The sequence below is a fragment of the Arctopsyche grandis genome, chromosome 10, assembly GCF_051622035.1.
Source record: "Arctopsyche grandis isolate Sample6627 chromosome 10, ASM5162203v2, whole genome shotgun sequence".
In the NCBI taxonomy this organism is placed as follows: domain Eukaryota; kingdom Metazoa; phylum Arthropoda; class Insecta; order Trichoptera; family Hydropsychidae; genus Arctopsyche; species Arctopsyche grandis.
The window spans coordinates 9,645,704-9,667,869 of NC_135364.1; the positions used below are offsets into that span (position 1 = coordinate 9,645,704).

The 22,166-nt window shown below is 36.8% G+C and overlaps 1 protein-coding gene across 1 annotated transcript; it reads left to right on the forward strand.

Annotated features, from left to right (window-relative positions):
• The first annotated feature begins 2,137 nt into the window (after positions 1-2,137).
• LOC143917686 (uncharacterized) lies at positions 2,138-20,444 on the forward strand. Its single transcript, XM_077439266.1, has 12 exons — positions 2,138-2,179; positions 9,641-9,775; positions 11,233-11,423; positions 13,325-13,524; positions 13,608-13,808; positions 13,995-14,786; positions 16,318-16,903; positions 16,977-17,798; positions 19,369-19,465; positions 19,548-19,682; positions 19,764-19,887; positions 19,984-20,444. Exons 1-12 carry the CDS (start codon positions 2,138-2,140, stop codon positions 20,169-20,171), a joined length of 3,513 nt encoding a protein of 1,170 aa, XP_077295392.1. The 3' UTR covers positions 20,172-20,444.
• Positions 20,445-22,166: the final 1,722 nt, after the last annotated feature.

Consider the following 22,166-nt stretch of genomic DNA (forward strand, 5'->3'; position numbering starts at 1 on the left):
CAATTGACACAGTAGAAAGCATAATTCAGTGCGTTTTCAATTATAAAATGTCATGCATCGAATTTTATAATTATGTAAAGAGGAAAAAGGAACTCCTTCAAAAAGCAAAAAAAATCTTCAGAAAAGTATGATTGGGCAACGATGAGCAATGAACATCAAGTTCAAGAAGTTGGGGAAGAATGAAGACAAGAGAGAATGAGTAAAATTAAATTAAATTAAACATGATTCTATTTCTTATAATTAAACTATCAAAAAATGCAGGGGGGGGGTGTCCCCGTCTATGGTCCGACAATTATGGCAACCCTACACTAGAGGCAAACAGTATATATAGAAGTTTTTTTCTTTTGTTATTATATTCGTACGTTTTGTTGGCATTGTTTTAGCTGTTACGTCAGCGGTTTCCAAACTGGGAGGCGCGCCTCCCAGGGGAGGCGCGGACTATTGCCAGGGGAGGCGCCAAAACTTTTTAATAAAAAAAATAGTTTTCATACCATAATATCTACAAATAAATAAAGCTTCATATCGTAGCTTAACAGTAAAAATTCAATGCATGAATGTTTATTTTTATTTTTCTTTCATTTTTATATATACATTTAATTCCTATTAAAAATTATCCGGAGAAGAAGATTTTAAAAATTGCGCCTTTGCAAACGCTCTGATTTAGCTAAAGATGCCCATTTAATTGCATATGTTCGATATGTCGCGGATAATAATATATTAGAAGATATATTATTTTGCAAACACATTCTTGGGAAGACCACATCCATTGAAATTTTTAATATAATAGACAGTTTTGTTGAAGAAAACGACATAAAGTGAAATAATTGCGTTGTGAACGACAAAAAATAATAATTGGACTGTGTACCGACGGAGCTCACTCAATGTCCGGACACAAAGCAGGTCTTAAAGCATTGATCAAAAAGAAAGCACCACATGCTATCTGGACACACTGTATGATTCTCAGAGTAGCTTTATTGTCAAAAAATATGAGCGAGGAACTGAACAGCATTTTTACAAAAGTTATAAAAATTATAAACTACATTAAGAATAGTCCTTTGAGAGCAAAGCTGTTTGCAAAGCTGTGTGCTGATATGGAAGCCAATTATACCTCACTTTTGTATTATTGTGAAGTTCGCTGGCTATCTCGTGCAAAAATGATTCTAAAGGGTGTTTGAACTCAAAGAAGAAATAGCAACCTTTCTCGAAGAAAACCATCATGAAGAGGCACATGGAAATAAAATTTACAAAAGAATGGGTTGGATAGGTTTTCACTTCCCAAAGATTTCTGGGCCACAGCCAATATTGAAGCAAGTAAAAATATTTTTACCGACCACTTGGATGTTTTAGTGCTGCATTTTTCCAATTATTTCAAAGACCTTGATTTTTCAAAGTTTTTGTGGATACAGAATCCATTTAACTACAATGAAGAAGCCGAATTCGAGCTGACAACCATCGAAAAATAAAAATTGATAGAATTATCATGCGATAGCTCACTAAAACAAAAGTTTCAAAATGAAACCATAATTAAATTTTGGATGAATCTTAGTGGAGAGTATGAATCTTTGTATTGCAAAGAAATGCAAGTGCTGCTACCGTTCGTAACGTCTTATTTATGCGAGACGGGCTTTTCGGCACTATCTGCAATGAAAACCAAATATCGAGCCAGGTTAATAGTCGAAAAGGAGTTACGAGTGGCACTCTCCATATTGCCCCCAAGATTTGATAAACTTTGTGCCAATAAACAACAACATCCTTCGCATTCAATTTTGATGTGTTAGATGTAGTTTAATTAGTAATTTAATATAAAAATAAATATATGTACGTGTTCGTATAAATTTATGTTATAGCAAAACCTTTTTATTATTCTGTCTATTGTAGAGTTCAGTATTTTATTTTTAAATAAAGGTTTATTATTTAAAACGTGTCTATATTATTATATCTATTAAAAAATAAAAGGTAGGGAGGCGCGGAAAAAAAAATATTTTTTAGGGAGGCGTAGTAGCATAAAGTTTGGAAACCGCTGTGTTACGTACTTACGTATATCAAATCGAAACGACTATTAGGCCTGTCGCACACTGTCGAAATGCATTCCGCAGCCACAAGCTGCGGAATGCATTTCTCATAGAGTTTGTATGGGATGACCACTAGGGGCGAGAGCCCGCCACTGCCCCAGCGTGAAGTGAGTAGGGTTTCTGACCCGGGTCGACCCGGAACAGACATTCCCGGGAATTCACGGAATTTTTGTTGTCCCGTGTTCCGGGAATTCTTATCTCGAATCCCGGGAACTAGATTTAAAACAATTTTGAAAATATACAACATTTTCACGACTGCACGAAGGGAAATAATATATATATATATATATATATATATATATATATATATATATATATATATATATATATATGAGTTCGGTCTTTCGTGTCATGCGGGGAAGACGTGCTTCTGCGTTCTTCCCGCTATTACTCGCTTAAACCCGGCTATTGCACGAAATTTAATCTAAAAACTTAACCATCTAATCACTTATTTTACTAATTGCATCCTAGTATAATTTAAGTGTAAAAATAAACAGCAAATCGGTCGTAAAAAGCGGTTTTATATCAGTTATTTCGAAAAATTTTGTGCTAATTTTTGTGTCAAATCTGAGCAAAAGAATATACGAACGAGATACATCTCCTTACCTGAATACAAAAAAAGGATCCTTCGTCAGTCAAGTCGGTCCCACAGAAGCAATAAATCTTCCACATAATTGCTTCCAGCCAAAAATCTTTAACGAACTTTACTTAATAGAATAATAGCAAACAGAAACGGTGTTTCCCAACTGTCTATCAGTTCTTTTTCATATTTAAATTATATTAAAGTAATTCGTGTAATTTTATATTCTTTACTAAAGTTATTATTAAAATATTAAATTGCAAACCGCACTCACATATATAAATCCGTTGTCTCCAAAGAGGCGTCTCACGATAAAGATCTGTAAAAAAGTAGTATAACAATTGCTAATCTATTATTATCATAACTAACTACTTTCACTTACAAAGTAACCCTGTTAAATGGCATGTAATAACTCATAAGTGATCCAAGTGATACCTAGGATGACTATCTGTCAAAGCTGACCACAGAGAAGAGTCTATGGCGGTAAGAACTTACTCCTTGAATGGAAATCTCTCTCAAGTACCGCCTTTTTCTCAACACATCTTGGATAAATGCGAGAAAAATAATATCCAAACCTCCAACAAGGTAAGAGTGACGATGGATGATAGCTTAGCTAATAGAAACCTGTATTTAGCCACGTACAATGTAAGAACGTTATCGAGTGAAGGAAGTGTGCTTGCATTAGAGAATGAATTAGAAAATATCAAATGGGATATAGTAGGACTTAGTGAAGTAAGACGAAAACAGCAAAACCAAATAATCCTAAAAAGTGGTAACTGTCTCTACTGGAGAGGGCTACCAAATGGTAGAATAGGAGGAGTAGGGTTTCTTATCAATAAGAGAATAGAAAGAAATATTATAGAAATAAGCGACATATCGGAACGTATATGCTATATAGTATTAAGAATCTCGAGCAGGTACACTTGTCAAATCTTCCAAGTGTACGCCCCCACATCTAGCCACCCAGACGAGGAAATAGAAGACTTCTACGAAAAAATACAGGACGCATACGATAATAGCCGTCACCACTTTAAAATAATCATGGGCGACTTTAACGCAAAAATAGGACAAAAGGCAAATACAGAAAGAGCAGTAGGCAATTTTGGTACCGGCCAAAGAAACGACAGAGGCGATTGCCTCATAGAATTCGCAGAACACAACAGGCTCTTTATCACTAATTCATTTTTCAGGAAAAACACCAACAATAAGTGGACTTGGGAGAGTCCTAAAGGAGACAGAAACGAGATCGATTTCATCCTAACAAATGCCCTGCACTCCGTTAAAGACGTTAGTGTTTTAAGTAAAGTAGATATAGGTAGCGATCACAGATTAGTCCGTGCCAAGATGGCCATTAATATAAATTGCGAACGTAGGAAATTAATAAAAGGATGCAGTAACTCTCCAGATTTCGCTCAACTAAGGTCTAGGAAAAAGGAATTCGAACTCGAACTTGGAAATCGATACGGGAAATTAAACCCAGAAGCAGACATCGAGGAATTGAACACTGTAATTAGTTCGGTTCTAACCTCAACAGGTAAGAAATTAGGTGGATTCAGGAAACAGATTAAATTAAGCAAAATTTCAGCGGAAACAAAAAACCTAATTAAGCATAAAAGGAATTTAGATAGGGATAATAATAAGCAAGAATACAATCTAGAAAAAAAGGAAATTAAAAAGAGAATAGTCAGGGATGTCAGGGATTTTAACAGCAAGCTAATAGAAAATACCATTAAGAATAACCGTAGCCTGAAAAAGTGCAAACAGGATCTTTTCTTAGGCAAAAACCAAATGATCGCAATCAGATCAAAGAGCGGAGTAATAATTAGGAATAGAGAAGAAATCATAGACAGAGTTTACACGTTCTATGCAAAACTATACGAGAACGACAACGGCCAATTCCCCGCTCTGGAATCGACACACGGCCAAAGGGTTCCTGCAGTATTGCCTAGCGAAGTAGAGGCCGCGCTAAAAACTGCAAAGAACGGTAAAACCCCAGGGGAAGATAATATTCCCATTGACTTACTAAAATGTGGCGGCCCCCCCCTAATTAATATCTTAGCTAGGCTTTTCAGCAAATGCATCCAGAACCAAGCTATACCAGAAGGATGGAATAACGCAACTTTCATTTTAATACACAAAAAAGGCGACAAAAGCGATATCAAGAACTACCGACCCATTAGTCTACTTTCAGCGGTCTACAAGCTCTTCACGAAGGTTATTACAGAAAGGCTGAAGAATATCCTCGACGAGAACCAACCTATAGAGCAGGCAGGGTTTAGGGCAAATTTCAGCACAATGGACCACCTCCAAGTAGTTGGCAAACTAATCGAGCGCGCCAACGAATATCAACGGCCATTGTGCCTAGGTTTCGTCGATTATGAGAAAGCCTTCGATACAGTTAGTCATAATGCAGTACTTAACGCTCTAAAAACACAGGGAGTGCCGGAACCCTATGTGGGACTGTTAGCTGCAATATATAAGAATGCCACAGCTTCGGTTAAAATTTTTTCAGGTACAGATAGATTTAGCATAGGAAAAGGAGTAAGACAAGGAGATACAATCTCGCCCAAGTTATTCAATGCGGTGCTTGAGGGAGTTTTCAGGAAATTGGATTGGGATACAGCCGGAGTAAGCATCAATGGTCGCTTTTTGAGTCACCTTCGGTTCGCAGACGATATAGTTTTAGTAGCTCGTGATTCAGCTGACCTACTTATCAGACTAACACAGCTGGACAGGGAAAGTAGAAAAGTAGGATTAAAAATTAACGTAGATAAGACTAAACTAATGTTCAATAGTTATTGCATGCCTGATAGCATCCCCTTAGATGATAAACCAGTAGAAGTAGTAAATAATTATTTATATTTAGGTCAAATAATTGACATTTCTGGTAGTAAAAATGAAGAGATAAAGAGACGTATGAAATTAGGGTGGAGTGCATTTGGACGGATGAATGCTGTTTTTAAATCAAAAATGCCACTCTGCCTGAAGAATAGGATCTTTGATCAATGCGTTTTGCCAGTGATGACGTATGGATGTGAAACTTGGACACTGAACGCCAAGATGCTAAATAAAATCCAATGCACTCAAAGAAGTATGGAACGCTGTATGCTTGGCATAACGAGGAAAGACAGGAAGCGGAACACGTGGGTGAGAAATATGACAAGGGTAGTGGACATAGTGGATAGAGTGAAGAGATTGAAATGGCAATGGGCGGGTCACGTAGCTAGGAGGATGGACGAAAGGTGGACAAAAGAAGTGCTTGAATGGTACCCGAGAGAAGGCAAAAGAGTAAAAGGAAGACCGCAAGGAAGATGGGTGAACGAAATTAGGAAAATGTGCGGAATGAGATGGATGAGTGTTGCGCAAAACAGAGACGAGTGGAAGCGTGTTGGAGAGGCCTTCATCCAGCAGTGGATGGCGAATGGCTGTAAATGATGATGATGATGATGTAGGTAGGTAGGTAGGTGGTTTTTACCTTTTTTCATATTAAACAATTAAATATAAACATTAAATGAAAAATATTTAAAAGGTATTTGAAAAAAATTCGGATCGAACACGGGATCGACACATTTCTTTTAATTTTACATATTTTATTTAATAGCTTAATTGGCTAACACCCATGCGATGATATTTCATCGGGTACAACACTAGAAAATTAATAATATAACTGCTTATTATAAAAAAAATGTGTGTATTAAAAATTAGAAATGGCCCCTACCCTGCAAATTTCCTGGATCCACCACTGCTGACAACCCTAGTAATCTAATCTATAATTTGGAAAGAGACTTTGTATGTATGTAAATATGTATCCTTGGTCGTCGTCGTCGTCATCGTCCGTAGATCGGTGACGTCATCGAACACGTGATTCGATTTTTTTTTTTTTCGATCCATGGGCGCCGATTTGTTTTTTTCGTTTCAATGGATTCACCCCCGCGGGGGCGCAAGGCGAGTAGCTTCATGGGGTCCCGCCAGGGGCGCCACAAGGGGCGCAGCCCCGTGGGGCCCCGAAGGGGGCCCGGGGGGCCCAGCCTCATGGGGCGCAGCCCCATGGGGCTCAAAAGGGGGCGCCACAAGGGGTGGGGCCCCGAAGGGGGCCCGGGGGGCCCAGCCTCATGGGGCGCAGCCCCATGGGGCTCAAAAGGGGGCGCCACAAGGGACGCAGCCCCGTGGGGCCCAGCCTCATGGGGCGCAGCCCCATGGGGCTCAAAAGGGGGCGCCACAAGGGACGCAGCCCCGTGGGGCCCAGCCTCATGGGGCGCAGCCCCATGGGGCTCAAAAGGGGGCGCCACAAGGGACGCAGCCCCGTGGGGCCCAGCCTCATGGGGCGCAGCCCCATGGGGCTCAAAAGGGGGCGCCACAAGGGGCGCAGCCCCGTGGGGCCCCGAATGGGGGCCCGGGGGGCCCAGCCTCATGGGGCGCAGCCCCATGGGGCTCAAAAGGGGGCGCCACAAGGGGCGCAGCCCCGTGGGGCCCCGAAGGGGGCCCGGGGGGCCCAGCCTCATGGGGCGCAAGCCCTAATAGGCATTAACTAAGGGGGGCAAAGCCCTAGACGGCAATTAATCATGGGGGCGCGGAGGGGCGAAGCCCTAAAAGGCAACTGATCATGGGGGCGAAGCCTTAGACGGCATTTAATCATGGGGGCGCGGAGGGGCGAAGCCCTAAAAGGCATTAGCTAAGGGGGCGAAGCCCTAAACGGCATTTAATAATGGGGGCGTGGTGGGACGAGGCCCTAAAAGGCAACTGATCATGGGGGCGAAGCCCTAGACGGCAATTAACCATGGGGACGTGGAGGGGCGAAGCCCTAAAAGGCAACTGAACGTGGGGGCGAAGCCCTAGACTGCATTTAATCATGGGGGCGCGGAGGGGCGAAGCCCTAAAAGGCATTAATTAAGGGAGGCGAAGCCCTAAACGGAATTTAATCATGGGGGCGCGGAGGGGCGAAGCCCTAATAGGCATTTACTAAGGGAGGCGAAGCCCTAGACGGCAATTAACCATGGGGACGTGGAGGGGCGAAGCATTTATCGGAAACTGATCATGGGGGCGAAGCCCTAGACGGCATTTAATCATGGGGGCGCGGAGGGGCGAAGCCCTAATAGGCATTTACTAAGGGGGGCGAAGCCCTAGATGGCAATTAGCCATGGGGACGTGGAGGGGCGAAGCCCTAAAAGGCATTAACTAAGGGGGCGAAGCCCTAGACGGCATTTAATCATGGGGGCGCGGAGGGGCGAAGCCTTAAAAGGCAACTGATCATGGGGGCGAAGCCCTCAACGTCAATTGCTAATGGGGGCGTGGAGGGGCGAAGCCCTAGAAGGCAAAAAAAAAAATTTGATTTTTTTTAAATTTTTTTTTTGATTTTTTTTTGATTTTTTTTTTATTTTTTTTTTATTTATTTTTTATTTTTTTATTTTTTTTTTAAATTTAATGTTTGCTATTAGCTTAGTCATGATTAAGCGGTTTATATTATAAACACTGAGCGAAGCCGGGTAATACAGCTAGTAATATATAATTTCGAAAGAGACTTTGTATGTAAGTATGTATATATGTAAGTATCTTTGATTGGGAACTTCCTAAACAAAACAAAGGTTCTATTACTACAATTCAATTGGTTGAATATTATATTTTTTCGATTCAAATAAATTTAATAAAAAAAAATGAATATTTACTATTAAATTGCATATTTACTATTAAAAACTGAATATTTACTATTGGCGGCGGCGTGTTTCGACCGTTTTGGTTCCGCTCGACTGGTAGGGGCGTTCCGCTTGAGTTTAATATAATGGCTGCAGGTGTGCGTCGTCTGGGTTTCGTTCCGCTCGAGTGTGAGGGGTGGAACATTCTCGAAGGATTTGGCACCGTTCCGCTTGAGTTGGATTTGGCACCGTTCCGCTTGAGTTTAATATAATGGCTGCAGGTGTGCGTCGTCTGGGTTTCGTTCCGCTCGAGTGTGAGGGGTGGAACATTCTCGAAGGAACTGGCGATTGATTCCAAGAAGTGCACGTGTTGTGTACGTGTGGTGAGTTCTGCAAGGAATGTGGTTTGTTGTTGTGGAATATTCTCGAATGTTTCGATGACGATGACGATGACGAGATTCCTACAACATTATAAATGAATAATAAGAAGCTACATATTAAAAAACAAATCTAAACATATGTACATATATACATATAAGAATGTCTATCTGTCTGTGTATCTTGAATAGGCTCCTAAACTACTGAATCGATTACAATGAAACTTACAGAATTTATTGTATGCATGTCCGGGAAGATTGCTGTGAAAAAAAACGGGAATGAGGGTCATTGCAACGCTATAATTTCAAATGTTTTCGCGTCGCGACCAACGTGTTCACAAGAACGGGAACGGGAATTGCATGCGTTAGGGCGGAATCACACAGCGTGGTATGCGGTATGTGGTACGTCGACAAGTTCTCCTATATTTCTTAAATCCGTTATCGATCACTGTCAAGGAAGGATATATAGGGCGGGTTAAAGATTTAGACCGTTTCTTGGCCTATGGAAATTCAGTTGAGTTTTGAAGAGGATCTTTATTACTCGATTAATACAGGTGTATTTGTATGTACAGCGAATTAGGTAGGGGATTTGCTGGAACGAGCCAGGTCGAGTTCTTGAAGCTCACTGGCATCTGGGGACGATGCGCTGGTTTATAGAGGTGTTGCTTGAGCAACGTGTAGCTGGGCTGGTGAGATCACGTTCTGGAAGATTCCAACGGGGTGGAGGTATTCTGTTGTGTTCTATGTTTGATGCGTAGTTGCGTAGCTCCTTTAGATTTCCCGTGTACTCGTGATTGCATATCTGGAGCGAGTCGAATCGCCTTTATGGGTAAGCTGGACGAAGTATTTCGGCTAAGGCTGACTTTCGTGTACGAGAACAGGACGTGATGATGTCATTTGTACAGATTAAGTTCGATGAGGGAAATAAGTGATATCATCGACCTAGTTTCGTATTGTACAAGTCGTGCTATATCCCTACAGATAAATAAAACCATAGAATTTGACCGAAAAAGGTCTAAAGAGGCGGGGCGTACCGGTCATTCGGCCAGCCGGCCAGACGTAGTATACGTGCCAGGTATGCCACATTTTTTATGGGTCTATCTCACGGGCCCGAATGTGAAACGCCCGAAAACGCAAATATCGGAAGGCAAAGATCGAAAATTGAAAGATCTTAAATCGAAACATAAAAAAGGGTGCATGGTAAACGGTACATACTCACATAATTTGCGCGAGCAGGATACAACAGGATCAAGAGAAACAGGCTTTTCCTCCTGTATTCTGCGCGCGCACATTAAAGGTCTGTTCATACTTAACAGCACTGCACGGCTTCAGCACTGCACGACTCCGTTTCAAATATGTCATTTTATTACATTCCTATTCATATCTACCTACACGTCGCGGTCACGTCACGTTTACAGCAATTTGGCCGAGTGCAAGGCAAAATCGGCTTACTTATACATTAGAGGCCATGACGATACGGCGCAATATTGCTTACGTCGTATTGTCGAGTACTTGCAATATGAATGCATACACGTGCATTCGTAGCTACCCGTCAGAATACAAGTCAGCAAAAATGTTTCGACGTTTATCGAACGAAAATTTGTGTATAATCGCGCTGTTGTTGGAAGAAGAAGCTCAAGAAGGCAATAAAAAAGCACGGAGGCGTTTTGATGTGCATCCCATATTAAAAAATAGAAAAACCGAAGGAGAGTTTTGGACACTGTATAAGGAGCTTGTGGATGATAGACAAAATTTTTTTAAATATTTCCGTAAAAAATTAAAAAAATTTTTAAATATTTGCGCCAAAACCATGTCGAAAGATTGAACAGCTGTCAACTGTCACTATCAATAATTGGTCCAAAACAGCAAAGCGGCAGAATCATGGCACGTAATTCGCGTGTATATATCCACGATGGCCAAAAAAACGGATACGATACGTTGACGGATGTTGCTGTAAGGTATGAACAGGAAATGTCGGGTACTGCTGTAAACCTGCCGTGGCGTAAACGTGACGGTTGGTATGAATATACCCATACAAAATGTACCAAAGAATACCTTTCGTACGGCCGGATACCTGCTGAAGTCGGTACGTGCTGACTAGGTATGAACAGACCTTAATACGGGAGGAAAAGCCTGTTCCTCTTGTTCATGTTGTATCCTGCTCGCGCAAATTAAGTGAGTATGTACCATTTACCATGCACCCTTTTTTTTTGATCTTTCGACTTAAGATCTTTAGATTTTCGATCTTTGCCTTCCGATATTTGCGTTTTCGGGCGTTTCACATTCGGGCCCATGACGGAGACCAATTTTTTATATATATTTTTTTTTATAACTATCTAAAAAAAACGTCCCACGTACAACATCCCACATCCCGCGCTGTGTGTTCGCGCCCTTATTGTGGCATTGCAAAGCATGCCGGGTTCAGTTAGTCAAATATAAAAATTAAACGATTCCGTTTTATAAATAAGCAGGGCCATTGGTTGAATACCGCTTACGTAAACAAATAAAATGTTGACAAGGTTTTTTTTTTTGCAATATGCCGATTGCGTTAGTGCTATGGCCAAAAGCAGTAGCACGAAGGCGGCAAAGGGCCGAGCTCTGTCAGTGGCGTTGTGGCGCGGCATGGCATAGGATCGGGTTGCGGTTCGTTCGGCCAATTGGTTCCAGTGCACGTGAACACGAACATGGAGGAAACCAGGAATCTGTGGCCCAAATTGGAGCAACAGTTCCGCTCCATCGTCGACGTAGCGCGTTGCCGAGCCTGGTAACTCCAACACACTTGTTTCATAAATACTATCCAACTCTATGATACATTTCACACTTTCCACACGTCGCTTCTGGTTTCGCTGCGTTCACACTTTTTTACTTTATTTCACTATACTATCACGCCCCATCTTTTTATTCTGTTATACTGTTGACTTTACATTGAAATGATACGTACCTATGTATATCACTATGTCAACTGATACTATGAACTGTCCCAACTAAAGAAAATGTTTTATAATTTTTCCAAGCCTTCATACATTGTCAACACCATGATCCAATCCACTCAAAAAAAAATTTTAACACTACATGGCCCATATATCATTAAGTGGGCGCCCAAGCCAGGACTTTTTGCCGAGCTCCCCACCTACCTCTATTTGCATGAGCTTCCTCATAATCCAAAAGTTTATTCTATCTAATTTAAGCGTTGTGTATATAAAATTATATATTGTTAACATTTTATTGATTAATTGATGTTTTAAGCAGGGAGTCGGAGCTGTAAAAAATCAACCGACTCCGATTCTTTTTCATTATTTTCTTTAATTAATAGTTTTACGGTGTGTCAACTAAGAGTCAACAATTTTTTCAAAGTAAATCAACTAATACATTTAAATTTAATAATTTATTTATAAAAAATCATGGTTTTAAATTAAATTATAAATAAAATCGTCGAATTGCATGTGTTTAGACGTTTTGTAGTTAAATCAGATTGTTTCATCTGTCTCATATTTTATTTTAATTCTCAATTTTACTCTCATTTTTCGCATAGATTTATTTGTGTATGAAATTCATACACTGAATGTGTCTACTTTTTATTTATAACCTTGGACAGAAATCCAAAATTCCTCCATAGTCCTAATTTTTAGAGTACGATCCGTCCACAGGAAGACCAATTCTTCTTCTTCTGGGTACGAAAATCCACAACTCAGTGCATCAATCGTAGCAAATGGATCCAGTCATAATTTTCTATATTTAAGGAAGGAAAATAATGTGCAATCTTTTCTTGCAATAAAGTTAAATGTTCTGTTACAGCGGAAATAATTCCCTCAAATTTTTCCTCAGATTTTTCAGAGATTTTTCTCCGAAATCCTGTCAATTTTTCAGTGGATGTCAAAAAATTTTCGTTCTTTCCTTGAAAGCTTGTGTTACCGTTATTTAAGTAATTAAAAATATATGTTGAATATGCCATTTTAACACACCAATCATCGTTCTGAAGTTATTTTACAAAATCATTCATACATTAATTTCGGAAAAATATTCACAATTCATTTTTAAGTTTTATGAATCGGCACAAAAATTTACCTGTAGATAACCACCTGACTTGTGAAACAGCAGACATTCATACTTAGCTTCCATAGAAATGGAAAGTTTTTAAAATTGTGTATTTTTAAAGGTCTCGATTTGATGAAATTTACCATATATACAACGTGGAGTACAGGTTTTGTTGCTGTTGGTAATTTTTTCGAAATTATAGAGATTCTCCATGTAAAAAACAGTGCATAGATATAATATTAGGGTTTGTTGTCTTTGCAAGGGTAACAAATCCTTTAAATGAACTTACCATTGATGGAGCACCATCCGTACAAATTCCTACACATAACTTCCATGATATTTTAAATTGTTCTAAATATGAAGAAATAAAATCGAAAACTTTTTGTCCTGTCAAATGCTCGGTAAGTTCTTTGCAGTTATGAATAAGTGCATTGATGCACCAGTTAAGAACCACTGGCCAATTACAATGAATTTGACGAAATGCTGAATGGGCTAAAAATGTGTGCTTATCAAATTATATCACAAATTTTATATGCATGGAATTGATTTCAAAAATTTTTGGTGATTTTTTTGTTTTTATATTAATAATATTTGAATGAAATATACATTTGGATTTTTTTCTGATTTCAGTTTTAACTTATACCGGAGACCTCAAAAAAGTTTATGTGGTCATATTGCTTGTGCAATCTGCTGGAGAAGACATGACTGGAGATGTGGCATATGTGACTTCGAATGTCGAGGCAATTTATATCCGGACGAGCAATCTAAAAGACTAACGACAGCTATTACTAATATGGCAAAATCTATTTCAAAAGTGATGGGAGTTGATGGTTTGAAAACAAAATATTTAATATTCTTGCTAAATTAATGTTTGTTTATATAATTTTTAATAATGCATTTGTATCTATTTTAGTTCTAACAAACGAAGAAACCGAAGATTCTTCAAATGAAGAAGAAGTCGAAGATTCTCGAGACGAACTAGAAGACGAAAATTCTCCAAATGAAGAAGAAGAAGAAAATTCTTCAAACAAAGTCGAGTTTGGAAATACTCCAAATGAAGAAGTCGAAGATTCTTCAAACGCAATAGAGTTTGGAAATTCTCCAAACAAAATAAGTACTTCCGATGATGAATGTTTTTATGAAAAGGATATAAAATATCGCAATATAAAAACATATGACAAAATGTCTCCTCGTAATAAACATATTGATGCAATTACATCACTTTGTGATACAAATACGCTTAAAACTATAAATAAAGTTGGTGCATGGTTATATTTAAGTGGAAATAAATTTGTTTCAGATGATTCACTATCAAATTTAACTAATGTCAACAAAGAAAAATCAGTTGAAAGTGATGCAGGAAAATGTGGATGTAAAACGAACGATTCGAATGTATCTCGTAAATCATGCACTGACAAAGATATTTCAAATGAACATAAGATAGAAAAAGAGAATTCGTGGGGACAAGTTAGAAAAGTTAAAAAGATGTTAAAAAAAGTTGGAAAAAAGACGACAAAAAAATTGAATGTGTCTGTCGAAGTTAACACAAAGAGTAGTGGCTCGCCCAATATTGATTTAAACGATTCTAGTGATAGTCATCGTGTGATCGAAAATGTAAATACCCCACCAATTTCTAATCTTAACTATACGACTAAGAGTGACGATCTTCAAATTGTTGCAACTACCGATTCTTTAGCAGATGTAATATGTATATCGGAGGAACCACTAGTTGAAGAAAAAGTATGTGAAAAGACTGAAAACATACCTCCTCCCGCTAGCAATTCCTTACCAGATGTAATATTCGTCTCAAGAGATGAACTATCTTTAGAAGAAAAACGTGATAAATGTAAAGGGGTGCCTGTCACCACTAGTGAATCTTTATCTGATGTCATTTTCGTATCGAAAGATACACTAGCTTTAGAAGAAGTACGTACAAAGAGTAGAAACACACCCTTTGTTAGATTTGTTTATTTTGGAGCACTTGCTAAAAAACACAACGTTGTTGAAAATCTGTGCCAAAAAAAAAAAAGAGTGCCATTCTTTTACTCAGCGCCATGTTCCACCAGATCATCATGCACTAAGCCAGAACAAGGTTTGTATAAATGTATTATATCAACGTATAGAGCCCAGATTAATCTTATTAACGATTATATCAACTGTATACATAGAGCCCAGGTGAATCCAAATAATGGAACATCTGAAAAATTGGACAAATGAAGTTAATTGCACTGTTATATATCCTTTTATATGTATACTAGTTTTGGGTCTACCTCACGGGACCGAATTTGAAACGGTCGAAAAAGCAAATATCGGAAGTGTTTGGTAAACGGTACTATGTATATATAATATATATCAGTGGCATGCGGTGAAATTATCTCTTTTTTTTTTGTCATACAGCCTTGTTAATGTGCGCGCGCAGAAACGGGAGGAAAAGCCTGTTCCTGTTGTATCCTGCTCGCGCAAATTAAGTGAGGATGTACGACAGGGGGAGAGAGAGTTTTACCGCACGCCACTGATATATATACTAACCGTTTTTCATATGTATGCATGATAAACGAATATTTTCGACTTTTTCACGGTCACCCACTAGTTATGCCTGTTGAAATTTCAATGGGTGGTTTCGGAAACAAATTGATAAATGATAAAAAATAAAGTTACAATACGTATAGTAATAATTAATCGGAAGCGGAACTAAAACAGAAATCGGGAATCGAAACTGAAACAGGGATCGGTATCCGGAACTGAAAATGGAGTCCGTATCCGAAACAAAAAGGAATCTAAAACCGGAAATGAAAAAGGAATCAGGATCTAGAACTGGGGCTGTTGCCCCAGGATGGGAAATCGAGACAGTTGGTTTCGGAAAGGAATTGATACACGAATTAGAAATTATGAAGTGGTACGCCCCACACTTCCCATGCTGAAATCAAACATCAAATCAAATCGAAATTAAATACGAAATGAAAATCGAAATCGATTCACTCGATCATAGCTGACGACTGCCGAAGATAGACTGCGACTACGCACCGATTATATATGATTGAATACTAAAGTTATTTAGAGCATTTTTTCAATCGGGAACGTGGTGTAGTGCTCTGGGCGCAAGGGGGTAGGTTCGACTCGGCGTCCTGGAATTAATTTTATTTTTCAAACATCGTCAAAATATAAATTAATTTCAATTAAAAATATATATTTAATTGTTTTATATGAAAACCAAAAAAAATGGTTCAAAACCTCGCTAAATAAAATTATTATAATTACGTATTTTTATATGGCAAGAAGGAATATTTCAATTAATGTTTAAAAAAAAGGTGAAATGAAAAATTGGATTTGGCGTGATGTTCGTGACCATTAGCTCAGTTTAGACCTATATGAGGCTATTTTGAGATGACTGATTCGAGTCGCGGCAAAGTCCTCTCAATGAAAAATGTATTTATCGATTCATTCATTATGTTCGGCGAGCGTTAGGACACATACACACACACACAGATTTCCGTTTTTATATATATAATATAATGATTAATTGAGTTTTTACTGAATATATTAAATATGTGTATCATTTATTTCTTCGAACATTCAATTTTTATTTGAATTCGTTTATTTCACCATTTAATTATTGTTTTTAGATGAATGTGTAAAATCAAATAAAAGACCTAGAAAAGCAGATAAAAGTCCCGATGACAGTTTTGACGTACAAGTGAATAATCTTGCTAAACGGAACAAGTTAGAACCAATCATTCATGTAAATAATGACATGGTAATCCATTTTGAATCCCAAAGTCAAGCTGAAACTCAGTTATCGAGCAACAAAGAATCCGTCGGTGATAAAAATGAGTGTGTTTCAAATGGAATTATAAAAAAATTTAATACTGTGCAAGATAGTACGCCAATTCCAATGTCCGAGGCTGACGAAAAATTCCTAGCATTAAAAAAAGATGTAAAGTTTTACATGGGTGATGACTTAAACTCTACAAAAAGTTCCGTATTTAAAGATAAAATTCATTCTGAAGACTTAATTCCCTCCGTTGAAATTTTTACGCCTAAAGATACAGAGAAGCCAAACGATGAACTGCTGCAGCAGTTTGATAGAATTCAATCTAATACGCAACTCACACCTTCACTTGCAAAAAATCTATCCGAAGAACTTGAGAAAATACCTAACTCACAAATCTCGAATGTTAGTGTTGTAGAAGATACTCCACAGAAAAATAAGTATAACGCTTTAGTTAATCTATTTTTGTTTATTTATTTGATTGATTCATTAACATTTAAAAATGATTTACAGTTCGTTGAAAATTGGCAAGAAAAGTATACTCAAAAATTCTAAGAAATCGACACCCAGAAGGCTCAGAAATACTTCACAGTGTGAAGATTTGGAAAAAATAGCTCCAAATAAATCGATAAGTGATTCCGATATGGATTTGACGTCAGTCTGTAATCTAGCTGTCAACAATTTAAACAAGAACACAAATAGCATTTCTGTGGATACATTAATAAATAATAATATGGATACGCCTTCTAATATATCCAGTTTTTTTAAAGATATTACATACCAATCAACTCCTTTACAACCACGTGCAAAAAGGACACTATCATACGACAAAGCCGAAGCTTATTCGAAAATCGTCGAACAGACTGAGACTTCTATCGATGCGGAACAATGTGTGACCGTTGTAGCTAATTCAAGTCACAGTACACATTCAAAAACACTACGCGAGAATGACTTCATGCAACAAGCCTTTGATAAGAGTTGTGAAGACGGTCGCCAGGGTCCCATTGTCAGGAATTCAAAACGATTAATATCGAATAAATCAAAATCTAGTAAATCCGTCGCACCAAAGTTGAATCACGACTCTGGTATACGAAAAAAGATGCTTGGAAATGTGATTAGGACAAAATCGTCACCGATTTCAACTGCAAATGTTAATAAGTCATCCGATAGAATACAGGCGAAGAATATATGTATCGCTTGTTCTTGTCTCCCTCTAGAGCAGAAAAACAGCATAATGAATTTAGCGACTTCAATGGGTTGGAATTTTACAGAGACGTTTTCCAAGGATATGACTCATTTGATTGTCAAGGTCGATCAAGACAATATTTCTTCAAGGTTTGTTGCATTGAATTTTATTTTTAAAATTCAAAGTCGTATTATCGACAAGTTTGGCTTTGTACAATTTGAATTAACCTATCGTGTATTTATATTGAAGCATGTTTTTGTGCTTAACCCTTTGAGTGCTGACGTTTTTTCTGTTGAAAACCCGCCACATTTCCAACTAGAATTATTTAGAAATCCAATAGAAAGCAGGTATAAAAATTGTAGCTAATCCAAACAAATCCTAGAACACTACCGCTGAGGATATCGAGTTTTGTAATGGTGTGCTTAGACTATAATATATCTTGCAACAATATAAAATAAACAAAAAGTTTATTAATGAATGTATTTCTCCAAAATTAGTCTCATCTTCTTCATTGTTGTTAAAATGTAATGCTCACAATCTAAAATACTCGGCAGCTAGGGATTTCCATCGAGATATTCCGCTATGGTTATAAATTCATGAATTCCGGTGTAAACCAGTCTTTATAAACATTGACACGGATTACACGACCCATGTTCAATGCATTTTTTTTTTCAATGCTACCTGGAAAGGCTTAGCGGTTAGTATTCTTGTTTATTGTTTATATACTCAAAATACAACGCGTATTTCGGGCTCATGAACTTGTTGGCAAAACGCCGATCGGCGTTGTTCAGCATTCAAAGGGTTATAATACTAATCTTATGTATTGAAAGGATGCAAAGAATAATTTCAAAGATACCTTCCGAGCTTAAATTGCTACCAAATAATAAGATATTGAAATAATCAATGAATTCGAATATGAAAATGATTTTTGTTGGTTTGCTCTTGTTTGTGAGATATGAGCGCAATTTTTACAAACCAACAAATATTATTATATTCGAATTCAACGGGTTAAACTTAGTAAAGATTGTTCAGTCTCCACTCTGGTAAAAAAATGTGATTTTTTGTTGCTCGGTGTAATTGAAGATTCCTTCTTTTCAAATAGCTGTTCAAAGCTCCGAACAGTTTACCAAATCTTTTAATAACCTAAACCATTTTCAAAAATTACTTATGATAATGGATTTTTGTAGTTCTTCTTTTCTCCCTTTATTCTTGAATTCCATCTGCTTGTTTCTTCTTGTATCGGCTATGCAGCCTTTCCAAGTGTTTTAAAATGAATTGTACCCTTGGGTTTTATTGTATTTTTCCACTATATCATAGTAATCATTAATGCAAGATTGCTCTACAATCGTTCGTATTTGAACGGAGCAATTCTTAATTTCCCCAATTACAGACAGATCACTTTTGAAATGCCCGACGGGCGATGAATTTGATTCAAAGATCTGAAATATATCGAATTGTTTATGCGTCTCTAAAGGAGACTTGAGAAATCAAATGATTTAAAAAACAATATTGTCATTATGACAAAGGCTTTCAAGCAAATTTTAAAGCCTTGAATGATTGCTTCAAGCAATTGAATGACCAACTACAACGTAAGTGACATTCACCTATAAATAACTAACCAAGATGCTTATTTTATTTGTTATATCTCAATATTTTTATGTTTTTTCTTTACTTGTATTACAATAGTATACATTTTATTAGTATTTCACACATTTTCAGATCAGTGAAGTACATGCAAGCTGTAGCTTCTGGATGTTGGATTGTTTCATTTAAATGGGCAGAACAGTGTATAAACACAAAGTCACACGCTGAAGAGGTAAATATTTATTCGAATTCAGTATGCAAATTAAAAATATATCATTTCTTTTAAATTGGTATATATGTTTATCCTTTTGCAGAGCGAATTCGAAGTGTTGGATAGTTCAGGAAAAAGAGGACCATTTGCATCAAGAACGTCTAAAGTCAAAGTATTCCATAATATGACGTTTTATCTATTACCACCGATCACAATTGTACCTATTGAACAAGCTGCGGTTAATAAACTTGATGTTTGATTTGCTTGGACTGTTTCAATATTAAACATGGTTTTAAATAATTTTGATGCATTGTTTTAGGAAATTATTCAGCTCGCTGGTGGATCTGTTGTAAATAGTCTAACCGAAGTAGCTATAAAGGATCCTAAAAAGATATCGATAGTAATTACAGATGAGGCCAATTCACAGGAAAGCCGTTTTTTGGGTAATACAAGTTTTCCTATATACATATATGTACATATGAACATTAATTATACTTTTTTTAACAATTTTTTCAAATTTTGTTCATTTATCTTTATAGATCTATGTGTTCTTCATAAAGTATTTCCTATCAACATTGCATGGATGTTGGAATGTATCGGGAGAGGCGATTGTGTCACCTTGGACAATTATATTCTCGTGAATCGTTCATTATATCCTGTTATCGATTGGCCTGAAAAGCTATTAGTGGAATATGAGGATTCTGATTCTGATTCTGATTCTGAATAGTTTATTGTTTATATCTTTGCACTATTTATATGTACATATATATATTTTATGTTTTTGACAATGTCTTGTCAAATTTTTATCGAAATTTTATGTAAATAATTAAGTGATTATTTTTATATGTATGAAATTATTACAGAAAATATTGGCTTTTCAATTTAATACCCCCATATCAATTGTTTCGGGGTGTTTTATAGAAGTGTCTTTCAAATTTTCCAATTATTGAATAATTAAAATTTGATGATAATCCAGAAAGTATAATTAAATAAACACCACAAAATAAATATAAAACCAGAATAAAAAAAAAAAAACTCCATTTTGAGTCATTTTCAAATCAAAATATGCCACATTGACGATTGAACTTCATTCTTAAATTGGTCAAAAATAGTCGGCGCTGATAAAATAAAACCTTTAGTGTTCCGACTAGGGATCCCATTCGAATTATTCGTCTGATATTTCAGCCATTCGTTATTTGAATATTTCATCAACTATTCGAATATTATTCGTGTATATATTTTTTTATAAACTAAATACACAAAATCAACATGAAAAGAGTGATGACGAAGAAGCCGATTATCAAGAAAATGAAATATATATAATGGGGATAATAATAATTGTGATAAAAATGAAGATAACGAAGAAGATGAAATGTCTACATGTGAAGAAACGGATTTTTATTCGTTAATTACGGAAATGTTTGAAGAAAATCACTTTTCGATCGATAATAATCTCTACGAAATTTTAGAAAACATCAGAAAAATAATACGAATATTTAAGAAGTCACCGGCGAAATATACATTTTCACAAGAAATCATAATGAAAAAAGAAGATAAAAAATTGAAATTATTATTGGCTGTAAAAATTCAATGGCAACTATGATAAGACGATTCATTCAAATTTATGCTTGGTACATATGTATGTATATATTCGAATAGCTCTTGATTTACTATTCGATATTCGAATAGTAAAAGTCGACGAATATTTGGGATCCCTAGTTCAAACCTCTTTTAAAACACTCGTTTTTACCAGGGCTTTGGAGTCGCTTCAAAATTTACCGATTCCAACTCTGGCTTGAACGATTTTAGTAAGCTTGACTTTTCTTGCCAACATATGTATAAAATTGTTGGTAAAAAAAAAAGCGATTTTCAGAATATAAAATGACATGTAACCCAATTTATTGAATTATTGGTGATGCAATAGATATAAATAAAAAGTAAGTACGGTAAGATTATCCAGGCTAGATAAATGAAAAACACGGATAATCCAAAGTATCAATTTTTGATACCGTTTCTATTATTGCAGTGACAAGACATACGAGCATTGAAAACCTGGATCGTTTAAATCGCAATCAATCCACTCCTCGATGAAGTATTTAAAATTTTCCATTATATAATCTGCATATTTCAAATACATATGTATATCACTTGCCTCGATCCCTTCACAAGCCGATGAATCTATTTCCACGTTAGTAAGAATCTTTCTCCATGATCGAATCAGTGCTTTTGGTTTTACTTCCGACCAAGATTTTGCTATTCCGTGTAGGTACAACATCCAATACACAATTATTTTCACGGAAATTGATCAAGTCGTCATCTTCCTCGGTGAGAGTTTTTAGAAGACCAGCAGGGTAAAACCGTTTCATTGATGATATGATGGTTGAATTACACTTGTAATATTAGGCGGTAAAATTTCAGCTATCGTAAGACCGTTGTGTATTTTTAATATACATAGTTTCATTCGGATGAGAAGGAATATTTACCCAAAGATATATTAATAAATTTAGGTGTGAAATATGTACTGAAACACGGTAAAAAGTTAATTGGTGTAATTGATAAATGTATTTTTTATATTTCATATATATATATATATATATATATACCTTATATACATATATATATATTTTGGAAACAATATATACTTTACTTCTTAAAAATTCTCATTTCAGGAACCCATTTAGTTTTGAACCAATCTTCGAATATCTCTATCCATACATGTATT

Bases quoted from the DNA above. Each gene is read 5' to 3' on its own strand.
- LOC143917686 (XM_077439266.1), top strand. From the start codon at position 2,138: ATGACCACTAGGGGCGAGAGCCCGCCACTGCCCCAGCGTGAA. The intron at 9,776-11,232 runs GTGAAACGCCCG...CAAAAGCAGTAG, and splicing joins TCTATCTCACGGGCCCGAAT to CACGAAGGCGGCAAAGGGCC. The intron at 19,888-19,983 runs GTAATACAAGTT...TTATCTTTATAG, and splicing joins ACAGGAAAGCCGTTTTTTGG to ATCTATGTGTTCTTCATAAA.